This window comes from Balaenoptera acutorostrata, chromosome 13 (assembly GCF_949987535.1).
Source record: "Balaenoptera acutorostrata chromosome 13, mBalAcu1.1, whole genome shotgun sequence".
In the NCBI taxonomy this organism is placed as follows: domain Eukaryota; kingdom Metazoa; phylum Chordata; class Mammalia; order Artiodactyla; family Balaenopteridae; genus Balaenoptera; species Balaenoptera acutorostrata.
This window is the reverse complement of record NC_080076.1, coordinates 85,749,402-85,768,663: the sequence shown is the minus strand read 5'-3', so window position 1 is coordinate 85,768,663 and position 19,262 is coordinate 85,749,402. Positions and strand designations below refer to the sequence as shown.

The 19,262-nt window shown below is 45.8% G+C and overlaps 1 protein-coding gene across 1 annotated transcript in view; it reads right to left on the bottom strand.

The window, feature by feature from the left end:
* CFAP251 (cilia and flagella associated protein 251) overlaps window positions 1–19,262 on the bottom strand; it is a 70,985-nt gene that overhangs the window by 13,537 nt on the left and 38,186 nt on the right. The window contains exons 16-19 of the mRNA XM_057527381.1: window positions 11,585–11,699; window positions 10,793–10,956; window positions 5,992–6,082; window positions 5,638–5,781 (exon numbers count right to left, since the gene is read on the bottom strand). Coding sequence (XP_057383364.1) covers window positions 5,638–5,781; window positions 5,992–6,082; window positions 10,793–10,956; window positions 11,585–11,699 — 514 coding nt within the window. The remainder of the gene's footprint in view (window positions 1–5,637; window positions 5,782–5,991; window positions 6,083–10,792; window positions 10,957–11,584; window positions 11,700–19,262) is intronic.

The window sequence follows — 19,262 nt, the reverse complement described above, 5'->3', positions numbered from 1 at the left end:
CTGAGCCTGCGCTCTAGAGACCATGAGCCACAACTACTGAGCCTGCGTGCCACAACTACTGAAGCCCGTGCACCTAGAGCCCGTGCTCCGCGACAAGAGAAGCCACTGCAACGAGAAGCCCGTGCACCACACGAAGAGTAGCCCCCGCTCACTGCAACTAGAGAAAGCCCGCACGCAGCAACAAAGACCCAACGCAGCCAAAAATAAATAAATAAATAAAAATTAAAAAAAAAAAAATGAAGATGTGTAAGAGCAGCCTACCTCACCTCTTTGGCTGTGTTCTGCAGAAGATGGGACTGGTTAGGGATTCTTTGGGGAGGGTTACATTCTTGTATAATTTGGCTTCAATCTACCACACTGACTAGATTCAAATCCCCAAGGCAGTTAAAATGACGTAAGAAAAATATAAATAATGTAGAGCCTTGGGGGGCTGGCTTGAGTCTATGTTTCTAAGTCTTTCAAGTAAGCAAGTGTGAAAATACTCTTATCAGCGGCACATACTTCTTCATGCAACTTCTCGGGGGAGGGGGAACAGCTGCATCTTAATAGGAAATGTTTCATTAACCATGACGAAGCCTGGGTTTAAAAGTTTCAAAGCCCCGAAAACATTTTTACTAAAATCGCTATAAATCTGATGGAAACTAGAGATCACAAAGTTCTCCCCTCGGAGCTTCAGATATAAACTAATTCATCAGCGAACAGTGTTTGCACTCGGATGTGGCCATATCTGGATCGGGGGCCTTCAGAAAACATCTCCAAAGAGTAAATTCATTTTTTAAGTGGATTAAAACCCCTGGAGTCCAGGGGATTTATGAAGACACTGAGTGGGGCACTGAAACCCCTCTTTAGCAGCTGGTGGGGGAGGGGTGACATAACAGTCAGTGACACAACAGTCAGTGACAACCTTGCAATGACCATTTTAATGTGGGTAAAATAATATTCAATGTCATTTTATAACATTTGTTGCAGACTAACCTTTTTTTCTGGGTACCTTTTTTTTTTTTTTTTTGCCACGCTGCATGGCTTGTGGGATCTTAGTTCCCCAACCAGGGATTGAACCCGGGCCCTTGGCAGTGAAAGCAGCGAGACCTAACCACTGGACCACCAGGGAAGTCCCTCTGGGTACTTTTTACTCATCAGCAAGATTTCGATAGGTTGTTAAGCTTTATTATTTTTGGCCAATGATAGGACAACGGAGTGAGCCTTTGGTAATTACACTTCTTACTTCTAGAGGAAGCAGAAAAACCACAGCCACTCTGTGCCACCCTCCTCCTTCAGCGATTCGTGTGGCAGGTGGGTGACAGTCACAAAGGATAAACACCCAGAATTCCCTTATCGACAAAGCAGGACTGCAGAGGACACATTTACATGAGCCCAGGGTTTAAAATCAAGAATCCTGAGTGAGAAGGCTGCCATCAGTTTGATGACTTTCAGCCATTTACATAAAGTCTCTTTACCAGACAAATCAAGAAAATAAAAAACTGATTTTAGAAAGGGTATTGTAAACAAAGATCCACAGGGCCAGAGAGACATTCATCTAAAGGCCTTTTATAATCACACATCCGGAGACGAGGATAGGATGGATGGTGGAGGTAATAATACTCGACGGTGTTTTCTCAAACATTTAACATGTGCCCTGTTCTGTACTAAACAGATACTCATTTAATCGTCACATTAATTCCAGGGGCTGGGTACTACTATTAGCCCCATTCTATAGATGAGGAAACTGAGGCTTAAAGAGGTTCAGAAACTTGACCAAGTCTCACAGTTGGCGAGTGCTTATAGTCAGGAGTCAAACCCAGAGCCACCTGACCCAGGAGCCTGTGCTCCCAGCTGCTACCCGGTACTGCTTCCCTAGTAGGATGGCTTGGATCTGCAGCCATCAGAGAAAGGCTCCTGAGTGCTTACAGGAAATGTGAGACATATGGCCCATGATGGCATTTTGGTGAGTTTCATATGAATATGATCCTTAGACACTGCAGGTAGCAACTGAGTCTGTGCGGCACTGTGGAGGAGGGCCTCTTCCCGGATGGACTACCAGGTAAGGGGCAAAGTGGAAAATGCAGACTCCCAGGCCCCATACTTCGAGATTCTGATTGGCTAGATCTAGGATGGGGCCCAGGAATCTGATTTTTTAGTAAATGCTCCAGGTAATTCTGTTGCAGGTTGCCAGTTTGGGAAACAATGTTCTAAGGAACATGCTTTAGAAACACAGCTCTAGGGAACACTTTTATGTGGGTTGCACAAACTTTCCGGGTAGTTGCTTCTGTTTCTGACCATGTACTTTTACAAAATGAACACTGGTCAAAAGACCTTTTGAGGAGCTTAAAGAATTCCTGACTTTCTTTTTTTTTTTTTTTGGCTGCGCTGGGTCTTTGTTGTTGCACGCAGGCTTTCTCTAGTTGCGGTGAGCATGGGTTACTCTTCGTTGCGGTGTGCGGGCTTCTCATTGCTGTGGCTTCTCTTGTTGCAGACCACGGGCTCTAGAGCACGTGGCCTTCAGTAGTTGTGGCACACGGGCTCAGTAGTTGTGGCTCGCGGGCTCTAGAGCGCAGGCTCCGTAGTTGTGGTGCACGGGCTTAGTTGCTCCGTGGCATGTGGGATCTTCCCGGACCAGGGCTTGAACCCGTGTCCCCTGCACTGGCAGGTGGATTCTTAACCACTGCGCCACCAGGGAAGTCCCCCTGATGCTTTTAAGGTACTCATTCAAGACTCAGCTGGGTTTATGGGCTCTGAAAACTCATTTCTCCAGACGCTACTTGGAGAATAAAAGTCACCTTCCGGTCATACTTGGAGCACCCAAAAAATGGTGATTCTGGGTAGGCCACTGAAGCCAAGGGAAATGACTGGGACCACAGCTCACATCACTAAAATGTGCTCAGACACCTAATGTGAACGTTGAGTCTTAGCTGGGTTTCAGGAGTTATGCATGCTTGATGGTGAGCTGCAAAATGCTACATTGCTGGAAAACTATTTGGCAACGGGCCTTAAAGTTCATATTCTCTGACCCAGTAATTCTATTTCTAGGACTCTGACCCAGGAAAATAATCAGAGAAGTGTGCAAAAACCATACGCAGAGATGTGCATCACAGCCATGTCTCTGCCAGCCGAAATACTTCAGACAACCTATGTGTCTGTCAACTGGGGAATGGATCAACTGAGTGTACAGCCTCTCGAAAGCATGTTGTCTACAGCAAACCAAAAAGCTTCTGCACAGCAAAAGAAACGATTGACAAAATGAAAAAGCAACCTACAGAATGGGAGGAAATATTTGCAAACCACATGTCTGATAAGGGGTTGACATCCAAAATACATAAGGGACTCACAACCAATAGCAAAAAGCCGAATAGCCGGGCTTCCCTGGTGGCGCAGTGGTTGAGAGTCCGCCTGCCAATGCAGGGGACACGGGTTCGAGCCCTGGTCTGGGAAGATCCCACATGCCGCGGAGCAACTACTCCCGTGAGCCACAACTGCTGAGCCTGCGCGTCTGGAGCCTGTGCTCCGCAACAAGAGAGGCCGCGATAGTGAGAGGCCCGCGCACCACAATGAAGAGTGGCCCCCTGCTTGCCGCAAATAGAGGAAGCCCTTGCACAGAAACGAAGACCCAACACAGCCAAAAAAAAACAAAAACAAAAAAGGATAAATAAATAAATAATAATTAAAGGTGCTAATAATTAAAAAAAAAAAAAAGCCAAATAACCCACTTAAAAAATGGGCAGAAGACCTGAATAGACATTTTTCTAAAGAAGATATTCAAATGATCAATAAGTACATGAAAAGGTGCTCACATCACTAACCATCAGGGAAATGCAAATCAAAACCACAATGAGCTATCACCTCACACCTGTCAGAATGGCTTTCATCAAAAAAACCAAGAGAAAACAAGTGTTCACAAGGATGTGGAGAAAAGGGAATTCTTGTGCATTGTTGGTAGGGATGGATAAAGAAAATGTGGATTGTGTCTGTGTGCATGATAGAATATTATTGGAATATTATTTAGCCATAAAAAAGAAGGAAATCCTGCCATGTATGACAACATGGATGAAACCTGAGGGCATTGCTCTAAGTGGAACAAGTCAGACAGGGAAAGACAAATACTGTCCAATCTCACTTGTATGTGGAATCTTAAAAAAAAACCAAACTCATAGAAACAGAAACAGATTGGTGGATGCCAGGGGCAGGGGGTGGGGAGTGGGAGAAATGGGTGAAAAGTGATCAAAGGGTACAAACTCCCAATTATAAGATAAACATGTCCTGGGGGTGTAAGATACAGCATGGGGACTCTAGTTAACAATACAGTACAGTATACTTGAAAGATGCTAACATAGTAGATTTTTAGAGTTCTCATCACACACAAAAAACTGTAACTATGCAAGGGGATGGATGTGTTAACTAACCGTACCGTGGTAATCATTTTTTAATATGTACGTATATAAAATCACTATATTGAATATCTTAAATGCACACAATGTTACATGTCAATTATATCTTAATAAAGCCAGGGGTAAAAAGCATATTATCGAGGAATTTTCACACATGCTCACAAAACAACAGTTACTGAGAATGTTGCTATACACGTATACATATACATACACACGTACTCTGTAAAATGTTGAGATATATACCTATATACACCACATAATGACAATTCTTTGTTTATCTATGTCTAAATATAAAACAATAGAAGGAAGTCCACCCAAATGTTAATAATGATTACCTCTGAGTCATTTCTATTTTCTTCTTTACACGTCTATTTTCTAAATCAGACAAAGTCTTAAAATTAAGCTATATCCTTTATAAATCAAGTTTTCAGAGAATTGTTAATGAAATGGGAAATGCGTATTACATCATATCAAGTGAAAATATAGGATAAAAATATATATTCAATATGGTACCCATTAGTTTTTTAAAATTATGTGTATATATATATATATATATATATATATATGTATTATATATAAATCAATCCAGGAAGATACCAATAACTGTTGTCTCTGTGTACTGGGATTATAGGTAATTATTTTCTTCATTCCACTTGTGTATCTTTTCCAAACTTTCTACAATGAGAATGTGTTAGCATTTCAAGTGCGAGTACCCAATCAGTTGCATTTTAAGCCACAGTTTCCACGAGGACCATTTCCTCTGGCCCCCGCTGGGAGCCCCTTACAGCTGGGGTGTGCTACGAGGTTCTGCATCTCCTGAGCTCCATCCGCAGCCCGGCGTGAGCACCCAGCTCGCAGGAGCAGCCCATTCACACAGGCCAGGTGAATGGCAGCTACAGGGACAGGATCACAACAGCGAGCATTTACTGAGCTCTTCCTACGTCGCCTACTCTGTGCCAAGTGCTGGGCGGGCACCAACACTTTGAACTGGATGAGGCTGGTCCTCCTGCAGCTAGGGGCCTTCTGTCTAATTCCAAAGCCCATGCCCAAACTCTGGTAAGGAATCCGCCTTACAGGAATATCTTTACGGCAAGTCTGTTTCTAAGCAGTGCATCTGCTATGCCCAGGACCTCCTTTCTGATCCATTTATGTAAGAACAGCGTTAAATTTTTACTTTGACCTATAATGATTGCTCCCTGAGGTCGTTTTTATAAATAACACATCCCACGGCTGTTCTTGTTTTCATTCTACCTACCTTCTCTTCCGATGGGTAAAAGCCAATTGCTCTCATGACAAAAGGAAGCTCCGACAGGCAGATGTGTTCCGACACCTTTCTGGTCTCCATTGTATCAATACCTTGACTACGGAGCTGAGAATAGTAAAAATAGTCTTCCAGCTCCTATGTGGAAATAAAGTGGAAACACAACATGCATTTTTGGCTTAAGTCTGAAGCAGCCATTTAGACTTCAAGGACATTTTCTAGAAAGTACATTTTAAGCTCAGTGGGGAAAACAGCTTTGGCAAAAAGCAAGAAGGTTAACCCCGGGCACATCTGTTTTACAGACTTAACTAGATGTTACCAGGAAGTGTTTACTCTGAGGACAATTACCCTGTAGAATTTTCCTTCCCTGCCACCAGACACCAGACCATAGAATGGGGTCAGGTCTTCGCCCCCAAGAGAAACTGCTGCCTCCAGGGCACTAGAACAATGAGAGAAACATCGTTATTAGCCAGCAGTCCGTCGGGAACGCAATGCACCGCAAGGCTGCCCAGCTGCGGACCTCCGAAGGGTATTACAGCGAGGATACGATTAGGGTCTCTGTAAACTTGTTAAGCAAATTCCCTCCAAAATGAAGCTGCAAATGGAAAATTCAATCTCAAGTGTGGAACCCGGTGGTACAGGGCACCCGCCTTAATGACGATGATATTCTCTCGTGGGTGACAGGGCAGACGCCTGGCAATTTGTCTGCAATCTCTTGGCGGGGGGGGGTGGGGGGGTGGGGGGGAGGGAGGGAGGGTGGTGAGTCCACAGTCCCCCGAGCCAAGCGGCCCTCCTGTAACTTTAGATCTGCACGTGACCAGAGCCAGAAGAATGGGATGTGGCACAGGTGGATGGCCGTCACTAATTGCTTCCATAAAAACTCTGGAGGCCGCAAGGGACCCACGCTGGTCAGATAAAAATAACCTCTGCTCTCTAACACAGGGTCAGATTTTTCCAAAAATAGCCCCTTTAAGTGGTAAGAAAACCTACTTTTTGTATGAGGCTGACTTTGCCTCATACAAAATGCTAATAATAACATGAAATCATCTTAATAATCCACTAACTGGATTTCTGCTAATCAGACCATTAGCCTCTTTGTAGGGTTATTAAGACACACTTTGTGCAGACCATGGCGGGGAAGTGGTTATGTATACAGAAGCTGGAGTCAAAGGGACATGCCTGTGAGCCCCGGCTCTGCCACTTGCAAGCAGTGTGATCACAGGCAAGTGACTTAACCACTCAGGGCCTCAGTTTCCTATTCTGTAAAATGGAAATAATTACAGGGTCTGCCTCAGGGGATTGTTGTGAAAATTAAAGTGAATGCACAGAAAGGATTCGACATGAAGCCCTTTATTTTTCTCCTGTGATGAATCTTTGTTGAGGTGTGGGGTTGATGTGAATCCCAGCCCCAGCACATTACTCCATTGCTTGGGCAGATCACTGAACCCCTCGGAGCTAGTTTCCAGATCTGTACAACAGGGATACCAACAGCGCCTACACCACAGGATGGCTGTGAGGACACATCAGACAATACCTGGAAAGCACTCGGCCCCGGGCCTGGCTCAGGACTATTATTACTGTGGAACTGGGTGTTGAGGTGCACCTACGGCTCTCCTGCAAGAGTCAGCCACAAAACAGTCCTCGGTCCTCTTGTCACGGCCCCGCACAAGCCCCACCCAAGCAGGCTGCGTGAGGTCCATGGAGCTGGTGTACTCTCCAGGTGGGCCCGGGGTCCAGGTGGGCCTGAGGACCGTCTCCAGTAGGGCCCAGTCTTCACCCGGCTCCTGGCTCTGATATTCACCCCGGTCTCGGCCCAGTCTTCTCCCCGGTCTCGGCGGACATCGAGGCAGGTGTCCAGCTGAGAGGGCTCCCACTCTGTGGCCTCCAGGCCAGACCCAGGCCCAATCCAGACAGGCTCTGTGGGCAGTGAGGCCACTATTGGCCATTTGATTCTGAAGCAGGGCCAGGTAAAGGCCCAGGTGACATGGAGGAGCCTGTTGCCACCAGGAAGGCCCCAGGGGAGAGGCGCACAGAGCTCCGGATTCTCTGGGAACAGCCCTCCAGCCGTCAGGACTACCCCACGTCCCCTGCTTCCTGGCCACCGTCAGCTCAGCTGACCTGAGAGCCAGAGGGACGGGGCTGGGCTTGTCCCACCAGAGCTGGGGCAAGAGACTCCCTCTCTCTGGTGTGAAATCTGGGGACTGTCAGTGGCCGAGTTCCCGCTGAGTGACGAAATCCAGCTCTGCAGAGAGTGACAGCAACAGCAGAGGCGAGCGGAGAGCAAACGCTGAGGGCGGGCTGGTCTGCTCTCCCTGCGGTGCGGTGACCCAAGACCCCAGGACCCGCTCGTAACTTCCCCTTTCTGCCTAAGTTGGGTTCTAATGCTTGCCACAAAAAAAAGAGGTCATTGGGGCACAAGATGGAGGTACATTTATTGAAAACCTACTGTGTGTGTGCCCAGAAATATACTCAGTGCTTTTGGGAAAGAGCTAAAGCCCAAGAAACAGTGAGCACTGCAACCAGCATATAGCAAGAGCTCAGTAAACGCTCCCTAGGGGAGAAGGGGGAGGGGAGGGGGAGGGGAGGGGAGGGGGAGGGGAGGGGAAGGGGGAGGGAGGGGAAGGGGGAGGGAGGGGAGGGGAGGGGGAGGGGGAGGGGAGGGAGAGGAGGGAGAGGAGAGGGAGGAGAGGGAAGAGAAAGGGGACCTTTCCCCAAGATCTGGCCCTTCACTTCCCTGTGAGCTCAAACCAACAGATGATCCTTACTTGCCAAATGTGTTAGAGTTGCACCTCCTACTCCTGGGCCTTACACACCATCTGTCGGGGCTTCAGACCAAGGTAATGAGCAGAACTGAAAGTCTTCCGGATTCACAACAAAAAATTTTATAAATAGACATTACTGTTTAAGAATACGTCAGTTTTGTTTTTCACAGTTGTTACTGTAAATACCTTGTGCCTGTTCATGGATTATTTTATTCTAAAATATTTTGTCAAATGTGTATCAACCAAATTAAAAACAAAGGCTTTCATGTTAGCAACAACAACAACAAAAAAAAGGGGGGGGAGGGGAGGGGGGAGAGGAGGGGGAGGGGGAAGAGGAGGGGACGGGGTGGGGGGAGGGAGGAGGGGGAACAGCAATGGTAGGAATCACCACCCTCAAAACAGCTCTGAACATGGTGATAATATCCCCATTTAACAGACGGAGAAACTGAGACTCAGGGAAGGGAAGGGACTTGCCTCAGGTCATACAGCAAGTAGTAGGGGAGGTGGGATTTGAATCCAGGTCTTTCTGCTCTTGTCTGAGCAAGGCAGCAGGATTACAGGGGGCTGTGAGGTTGAGCACAAAAATGGGGGATTTTAAAACAGATGCCAGACAAGGAGAGAAAGAGGGTGGCCTGCCAGCCAAGACAGGGGGAAAGATGAGGGAAGGGGTCTCCCAGGGGAAGTCTGAGATGCTGCAATGATAGTTGGGGGGCCTAGGAGTGCGCTGGTTAAAATAATGTGAACGTGAGAGGATTTATCGTCTTCATTTCACCCGACGACTCGCCATCAGTAGATCTGGTAGGGAATTTTGTTTGTTTACTTGTTTAGGGTTTTTATATTTCTTCCCATTAGTGAAGCACTGAACATATTAAAACACCAGAAGCAGCAATGAAGTGCTAATTAGTTTAAAATGATCTTTTGTCCCTGCAACAGATTAAATTGAAATTCTCAGAAGGCTGGACTCTGGCCATGCACAGGAAAGCTACTGGAAAGTGGGTGCTTTTTTTTTTTTTTGAAATCTCTACTAGTGCAGATCCCAAGATGATTGAGAAGAGGACAAAAACGAAAGAAGGAAGACTGTTCTCCCACCAGGGTGTTGCTTGCCCCATTGGTCCAGGTAACAGGCTAGGTGCCCAGGAATTAAGCAGCTCATTCTGGGGCTGTGATCAGGAGGTTCTTTTCAAGGGGAGAGCTCACCTCCAGCTTCTAAATTCCCAAGATCTGCCCTCTTAGGTGAAGGCAGAGGTGAAGGTCAGAGCTGCAACTGCAAACTGAAACCCCCGCGGTTCCAAAGCGGATTAACCTCGCTGTTCTTGCTCCTATTCAGGTTAAGGGGCGAAGCTTCGATGTCTGCACAGAAGAAAGATGTGCACGTGGCAGACAGTAAGGGGTGTGCTTTTACTGGGAGCCATGAAGCAGGTTTGTTCTTTTAGGAAGCTCGGCGCCTCCGAGCTGCTTTTACCCAGCTCCTCAACGGGACCCTGCCAGGCAGGGGGCCACCTGAGAGGCAGGGGCTTGGAGAAGGTGGTCAGGCAAGGAACTGGCTCTGCCCCGGGGCTGCTCGCTGAATTTGGGGAGATGAGAGGATCACCATTGTGGTTGCCCCCTTTTTTAGTAACAAAGATCCTGAGCTCATAAGCAAATGCCTTTATAATAAAGAAGAGACAAAAGGAAATGATTAATTTACTGAGTCCTTATCTCTGTGCTTTACATGTATCAGCCTACCTGATCCTTACAAGGATCCTGTAAAAGTCCCTATTTTTACCCCCATGTACCCCCATTTCACAGACAAGGAATCCAAAGATCAGAGCTGCTAAGAAACCTGCCCTAGGTCCCACAGCTAGCAGACAGTAGGCTTCAGATTTGAACCCTTGTCTCTTTGACTTCAAAGTCCGTGTCTCTCTGATGCTCAACCATGCAATTCTCCAGCCTCGCCCTAGGCAGAGATTCTCAGCTCAGGGCAGGGGGGTGAGAAGAGTAGACTGAAAATACACATTTCAAATGATACTCTTACTATTTCTGTAACACACCCTTTGGAGATTCAGGCTAGATCTCTCTAACTGGTGTGAATTTGCAGGCGGCGACAGGGTGAGAAGTATCTCATGGGGCCCGGGTGAACAAGGTGCAATCACACGGCCTCACCTGCAAATACCATGGGTCCCTGGGACAGAACAGTAACCTTTCGTCTGCACATTAATACGAGCGGGTGTCGCAGGGAGCACCCCAAAGGCAACGCCTGAGTCTTGGCTGTCTTTGGACCCGCAGGCCTAGCACAGTGCCTGGCATGTCGTAGGGGTTTAATACCTGTCTGCTGTTCCTGAGTGAAAAGAAGAGGTCTCCACTCGGCACCCTTCTTATGGGGCCAAGCTTCTCGCCGCATCACGTACCTTAAATTGATTTCCCACTGCACCACCGTCCGGTCCTGCCCTCCTGCTGTGAAGGCGTAGCGGCCGTCATAGGAAACATCCATTCCAGCCACCCCGCTGGGGTGGCATATAAGAGCAGATGTCTTATGTGGGTTGCCATCAACTGGTAAGATCTGAAGTCCAACCTAGAAAGGAAGATGTAACTAGATATTCAGACTCAGATAACCAGGCCCCAGGCCGGGCCTGGCAGGGTCACCTGTCACCTCCAGATCTGTTTACGGGAAGGACCTGTGTGTCTAGAACCAGCCATCTCAGTGTATGAGAGCTGCATTTCACATGGCTGGGGCTTTGCACACACTGTGCCCTGCACGGTGGTCCCTTGGGAGAGAGACGCAGGTTCCACCAGGGACACAGAAAGGAAGCTTTCCTCCTATCTTCATGGTCACATGTCCAGGCTTTTCCAGGACAATTCTGGCATCTTATGATTTTATGCCTTCCCACATAGATTAGTCATCAAATATACAACTAAGTGTAACTAACTTGTATGTCTTTATAAGATTTTTCCTTGTAAAGAAATCAGAAAAGAAAAACCCTTTGGTGGACCATGTGTCTTGTACTTTTGGGAGTAGAGAAAATGAGGTAACTCTCCTGAGAGTCATTCCCGCTCATTTATGGCCATTTTCACTGTGGAGCAGGATGGGAGTCGCGGGCTTGGCTGTGAAAGCCGGCGTTCTTGAGTCTTGAAATACCTGAGACTGCCTCCGGCTCCAAGTACATGGTCACCTTACGGGGCAGAGAGCAAAGGGCTGGTACCTTGTCCCTGTTAACAAACACCATGTAGCGTTTCTGAAGTTCCAGAGGGGTTTTCACTGGGAGGATTTGTATCTGCTCAATGGGAGATCCGTAAACTGGCCCGAGGAGTGTCTTTCTGCAAGAGAAAAAAGGAACGCTTTCTAAATTCCACAAATCCCAAGGCAGGTTTTATGACTTGCTCCCTTTCACGTTGCCCTATACATTTTAAATTCTGAATTTCCTGTCTTGTTGCTCAGCTAAGCCCATTGTAAGAACCTCTCCCTCAACCGCTAACAGCGGCCGTAAATAAGGGGCAACAGCTCCAAACGGCGAACGCTCTGGGGAAACTCTGCTTGTGAAGGATGCTTTTCACAGCCGCGGCTCTGACTTTCCTCCTTGACAGCTGAGTGAAGGGAACATTATGCCTCGAGAACGTGCACGCGAACAAGGGATGGGAAAAATGCTGCAAGCACGGGAGGAACGTCAGCAGGATGCGAGGAAACACCCCCATCCCCACGGCGGGGCCAGGACCTCAGCCTGGGGTCCAGACAGCTGACAGCAGGTCTAAAGGCAACGCGCGGACTCCCAAAAATCCATCTGCACATCAAACTGTAATGAATCGCACCCTCACAGCAGTCCGACTTCTGAATTCAGACACTCTTAACGCTAATTAGGAATCTGATCTGAGGGGAGGCTCCCGGACAGGACCTCAAGCCCAGAGGTGGATTTTCCCTGAAGCTGGCCAGACCTGCGCATCAGGACCCCTTCCTTGCACACACACCTCCTGAGGCCTGGGAGGGGCACTAGCCACTTTTTACTCTTTTTTTTAATATATATATTTTTTACAGTATATCCTTGTAGCTTATTTTATTTATTTATTTGTTTGTTTGTTTGTTTGTTTATTTTTGGCTGTGTTGAGTCTTTGCTGCCGCACGTGGTCTTTCTCTAGTTGCCGCGAGCAGGGGCTACTCTTCGTAGCGGTGCGCAGGCTTCTCATTGCGGTGGCTTCTCTTGTTGAGAAGCTCGGGCTCTAGGTGCGCGGGCTTCAGTAGCTGTGGCACACGGGCTCAGTAGTTGTGGCTCGCGGGCTCTACAGTGCAGGCTAAATAGTTGTGGCGCACGGGCTTAATTGCTCTGCAGCATGTGGGATCTTCCCGGACCAGGGATCAACCCTGTGTCCCCTGTATTGGCAGTTGGATTCTTAACCACTGTGCCACCAGGGAAGTCCCACTTTTTATTCTTAATTATATATCTTTTTTAAAAAAAGAGGACCCACAAAGCCAAATACACTTCACACCCCACAAAACTTGGGTCTGCCCCAGGGTAAGGACAGTAGCTATTTCATCTTATTATATTTTAAGCCCCTCATCGTTTGGACGTGTTTTCTCCCTGTGTCCCCTGCACCCAGCCCGTGTCTGGTGGGAACAGGAGACGCTCCTTGTATGTCTTTCTTGAGCACCTCTCTGTGCCAGGCACCGTGACGGGGGGTCGGGACTCAGAAACGAGTGAGATTTGGTTGCTAACCTCACAGCCTTGCGGGAACAACAGACATGGAAGCACCATGAGGGGAGAAGTGAGGTGACAGGCAAATTCCCGGCACGGAGCCTGCGCTGCGGAAGGAGTGATGGTACATCTATCAGGAGACATCTGAGCTGAGTTTGGGAAGGTGAATTGGAAAGGCAGAGAAAATATGGAGGTAACAGAAAAACAGGCAGTGGGCACAGGAGGTCAATGGTATGGGACGTGGACTATGGCTTGAAAACTGCAGAAACAGTAAAGCAGAAAGAAGGCTGGTGGTGGAGGGAGGTAAAACCGAAGAGGTGAGTAGGGGCGAGCTCTGAAGGCAGACTTGACCGTGACCACTGGGCTGCAGGATGCAGGAGAGTATCAGGCTGGATGATCCAGGATCAGGTTTACGTGCACAGAGAATTAGGTGAAATGTTAAAGACACTAAAATGACCAGCTGGTAGACAATGCATCAGCTAATTGTAAGTCACCCTTATCTAGTCATTTGAGTAGAAATGTTTAAGGACTTTCCTCAAATATCATTGAGTGGGTAGAGGCAGGGAAGAGGATGGTTAAGAGAACAGACTCTGGTTTGAATCCCAGCTCTGACCCTTAAAAATTAGGGGCAGGTTGTGGAGAAACTGGAACCTTCATATATTGCTGGCAGGAATGTAAAGTGGTGCAGCTACTTTGGAAAACAGTCTGGCGGTTCCTCAAACGGTTAAATATAGTTACCATATGATCCAGCAATTCTACCTCTAGGTCTACATCCAAGAGAAATGAAACAGATGTCTACACAGAAACTGATACACAAATGTTCATAATAGCCAAAAAGTAGAGACAACCCGACTGACAACGGATGGATGAATAGACAAAATGTGGTCTGTGGATACAATGGAATACTATTCAGCCATTAAAAGGAATGAAGGGGCTTCCCTGGTGGCGCAGTGGTTGAGAATCTGCCTGCTAATGCAGGGGACACGGGTTCGAGCCCTGGCCTGGGAAGATCCCACATGCCGCAGAGCGGCTGGGCCCGTGAGCCACAACTGCTGAGCCTGCGCGTCTGGAGCCTGTGCTCCGCAACGAGAGAGGCCCGCGCATCGCGATGAAGAGTGGCCCCCGCTTGCCACAACTGGAGAAAGCCCTCGCACAGAAACGATGACCCAACACAGCCAAAATCAATCAATCAATCAATCAATCAAAAAACATACGCATCTGATTCAAGATCCTCATTAAAAAAAAAAAAAAAAAAAAAAAAAAAAGGAATGAAGAACTGACACAGGCTACACCATGGATGAACCTCGAAAACATGATGCTAAGAATCAAGACACCAGAAGTCACATATTATATGATTCCATTTACATGAAATGTCCAGAATAGACAAATCCATACAGACAGAAAGTAGACTGGTGTTGCCAGGGGTGGAGCAGTGGGGGATCAGGGGGGAAAGGACGTGAATGGGGAGTGACTGCTAACGGGTTTGGGATATCTTCTGGGGGGTAATGAAAATGTTCTTGAATTAAATAGTGATGATGGTTATACAACTTTGTGAATACAGTAAAAAGCCACTGAAAATGGTAAATGTTATGGTATATGAATTATACCTTAATTTAAATTATAAATAAGCAAAAGAAAAAAAAGTCAAGTTAGTCAACCCCTCTGGGCCTCAGGTTCCTCACTGGTAAAATAGGGATAATGACAGTATTTACCCCATAAGACTGTAGTGAGCACTAAATAAGTTAATATATATAAAGCACTCAGAACAGTTCCTGGCACATAGTAGGAGCTATATAAATGCTACCTAGTACTGCCAAAATTTCTAACAATTTCATAAAATTAATATCTTTTTCTTCTGATTGAAAACATTTTACATATTCATTGTGAAAATTTTCAAATATTGAGACATAAAGTAGAAAATCTACCCGTAACTCTACATGGCTGCACCCTTTATCCCAAGATAATCATGGGTAATAGCTTGGTGTATACGACTCGAGAACTTCTTTTATATATATTCTAGCCCATATAATTATAATTTTAGATGAAAATATATAAGTTACATAAATATAATTTTAGATGAAAATATATTCATGCATATTTGGCAATTTGCTTTATCTCATATTATGCCTTGGAGATATTTCCGTGTTACTATGCAGAGAGCTATTGTCTCTTTTATCTTTTTTTTCCTTTTCTAAAAGCAGCATCATGTTTCAGTGTACTGACAAGCCATCATTTAACTAATTCCCTATTAATGGACATTTGGATTGTTTCCATTTTTAAAAATATTTTCAAACAAGACATCCTTTTACTTATGTCTTGGCATCCTGTTTGAGTACTTCTGTGGGCTACATTCCTAGAAGTCAGAAGACAGGCTATAATTTAATAGAGGGTAACACACTGCTGTCCCCACACCTCCCACCCCCGCCCGCCAACAGCCGGTTGGTTCCCTTACACCCTTGCCAACGCCGGGCGCTATCCATCATTTTTATCTTTGCTAATCTGATTTGTGAAAAATGAAGTCTTGTTTTCATTTGCATCTTTGATGTACTGGTGAGCATCTGCTCATAGGTTTTATTGGCCTTTGTCTGTGAACTGCCTCTTCACGTTCTTCCAAATGCTTTTAAATGCATTTTTTAATTATTTTGGATTTATCATCAAAAGGCAATTCCTTCCCAATTAAGTTGTGGTTACAGGGCTTTATTATTCCTACAACTTAAAAGATGCTTTATGCAAGGTGTTTTTACTTTGGAGCGATGAGAATGTTTTAACTAGATAGAGGTGGTAGTTGCACAATGCTGTGAATGGACTAAATACCAGTGATTTGTTCACTTTAAAACGGTTGGTTTTATGTTATGTGAATTTCACCTCAATAAAATATTTTTTAAAAAGATGCTTTATACTAATTTCCAATTGATCTTCAATGGCAGAAACTCCTAACTTCATGGCTCTAAATGAAAGCACTAATTAGAAAAGATATACACATCCCTATGTTCATTGCAGCTTTACTTACAATAGCTAAGATATAGAAGCAACCTACATGTCCATCAAAAGATGAATGGATAAGGAAGATACACAATGGAATAAAAATCTTGTCATTTGTGACAACATGGATGGACCTAGAGGGTATTATGCTAAGTGAAATGAGTCAGACAGAGAAAGACAAATACTGTATGATTTCACTTACATGTGGAAACTAAAAAACAAAACAAATGAACAAATGTAACAAAATAGAAACAGAATTACAGATACAGAGAACAAACTGGTGGTTGCCTGAGGGGAGGAGGGATGGGGGAAGGAAAGAAATAGGTGAGGGAGATTAAGGGGTACAAACTTTCAGTTACAAAATAAATGAATCACAGGTATGAAATGTACAGCATGGAGAATATAGTCAATAACTATGTAATATCTTTGTACAGTGACATATTGTAGTGATCATGTTGAAATGAATGGAAGTATGTATAAATGTATAGAATCACTATGTTGTGTAACAAGAACTAATATAGTGTCATAGGTCAATTATACTTCAGAAACAAAGAAACTCATAGAAAAAGAGATCAGATTTGTGGTTACCAGAAGGGAGGGGTTGGGGGAAGGGGGAACCGGATGAAGGCAGGCAAAAGGCACAAACTTCCAGTTACAGGATAAATAAGTCCTCGGGATGTGATGTACCACATGGTAAACGGAGTGAGCCCTGCTGTGTGTCACACATGAAAACTGTTAAGAGAGTAAATCCTAAGAATTCTCATCTCACAGAAAAAAATGTTTTTCTAGGGACCTCCCCGGTGGTCCAGTGGTTGAGAACCCATCTTGCAAGGCAAGGGACGCGGGTTCGAGCCCTAGTCAGGGAACTAACATCCCACATGCCGCACGGGGCAACTAAGTCCACGCACCAGAACTAGAGAGGAGCCCGCGTGCCGCAACTAAGATCCGACGCAGCCAAAAAATAAGATAAATAAATAATAAATTTTTAAAAAAAGAACTGTTATAAAAAGTTATACAAAAAAAAGGTTTTCTATTTCTTTCATTTTGTACCTATGGGAGCTGAGGGATGTTCACTAAACATACTGTGATATCACTTCACGACGTATGTAAGTCAAATCATTACGCTGTATACCTTCAACTTATATAGCGCTGTATGTCAATTATATCTCAATAAAACTGGAAGAAAAAAATAATAGCGACAAAAAATGCAATGGATTGAAACATTTAAAAAAAAAAAAAAAGAAATCTGCTTTATGCTAATCTCCCATTGATCTTCAATGGCAGAAGCTCCTGACCGCTTGGCTCTGTGTCTGTTACTAAGTGTTAGCAGCAACTCCAAGCCTGGGCCGCTCCATCCCGCATCCCCCAGCCACCTGCTCAGCCAGCTCAGAGGTTCTCAGGACCGGGCACATCTATGGGATATTCTTTGTCCAAAAAGTTTTTGTCCGTTAAAGATGCTGTACAAAGATTCTGAAATCTTCCTAAAACTCCTTTTGACATATTTCTTTCAAATGTCTCCTTCCCAGTGTTTTAATAGTTTTAAAAAAATTGTGCTGGATTTCTCTCCTGTCCCTGACACATGAAACGGCATTTTTCAGTCATTTTTCCTTGGACCCTTCTAAAAAGGGTTATTGGGGGAAAAAAAAAAAAAGATCCTGGGTGATCCTGGCCTTTTGAGGACCTATCTTATCTGAGATACATCTCCAAAAAAAGGTCTTCCTCAAGCATGGGGCCAGCTGCTGTTGGTGTTTTCCGACTTCCTCCTCCTGGGTGGGGTCACTAAAGCATTCTCACCTCCAGTTTCTCCTGACTCTGCTCTTCCCAGCCATACCCACGAGGCAGCCAAACCACAGGCAGAAAGAGGCTGCCTGCCAGGGCTGACTAGCTAGGATTCCAAAGCCAGGGCTACAACAGGGCCCAGTGATGCCAAGGAGAGGACAAAGTCACAGCTTGGTTCAAGGGTCAAGTCCTGCCCTGACCAGCTGCTTGACCTGGGGCAAGTTTTATCACCTCTCTGATCCCCAGTGGCACAATCCTTTGCAGGGTTATTGCAGATGAAACGGGATGACAAATGCAGGGCCCCGACACAGGGATCGTGCACCATAATCAGTGCTGATCACGAGAGGCAAAGCCTGGACCCACAGGCCTAGCAGCACAAGAGGCCAGCCACAGACGCAGACCTACTTCGGGACGGAGGAACCACTGCTCTAAGATGCTAAGCTTTCGATGCCCTGGGCTTGGTCCTTTGACCGCTTCTCCATTTACCCTTCCCCTCTGGAATCTTCTCTCATCTCACGGCTTTAAACCACCAGGTGTGCTGACCTCAGACATGGGTCTCCAGCCCAGCTTCTAACATGAACTCCACTTCCCCAATAAAATGCAGATTTCATGGTGACAGAAACATTATTTTGTTTTCATCTCCATCTTCAGCACCTGGAACAGCACCTGGCTCAGGTAGGGGCCCAGTAAATAGTTACTGAGAGAACAAAGAATACTATCAGTTGAACTTAAAACTCCTTTAAGAACGAAGAATAAGAAAAATTAAACAACTGGTAGTATTCAGGTGAAACTATCTGTTGTTTTTTCTTTAACATCTTTATTGGAGTATAATTGCTTTACAATGGTGTGTTAGTTTCTGCTTTACAACAAAGTGAATCAGCTATACGTATACATATACCCCATATCTCCTCCCTCTTGCGTCTCCCTCCCACCCTCCCTATCCCACCCCTCTAGGTGGTCGCAAAACACCAAGCTGATCTCCCTGTGCTACGTGGCTGCTTCCCACTAGCTATCTATTTTACATTTGGTAGTGTATGTATGTCCATGCCACTTTCTCACTTCATCCCAGCTTACCCTTCCCCCTCCCCGTGTCTTCAAGTCCATTCTGAAACTATCTGTTTTTATCCACGAGGGAAGAACAGAAGATTTCATCGCACATCAGCAACTTCTCCGGGGCCCCAGGGTCCAGTTCCTTCGTTGAGCCTCAGGCACTGAGCTCTGGGTACCTTATCCCCGTGCAGTGCTGGGCTCAGAAACGAGGGCTCTGGGTTTGAATCCTGACTCTGGCACTTCCTAACCATGTGACCTTTGGTGAGAACAACCTCCCTTATCTGTGCCTCAGTTTCCTCCTCTGCAAAGTGAGGAGGGTTGTGATGGTAGCCAAGCTGCTTGCAGGTCCTTAAGGTGGGACTTGAAATAAGCTGGGCACTGAGAA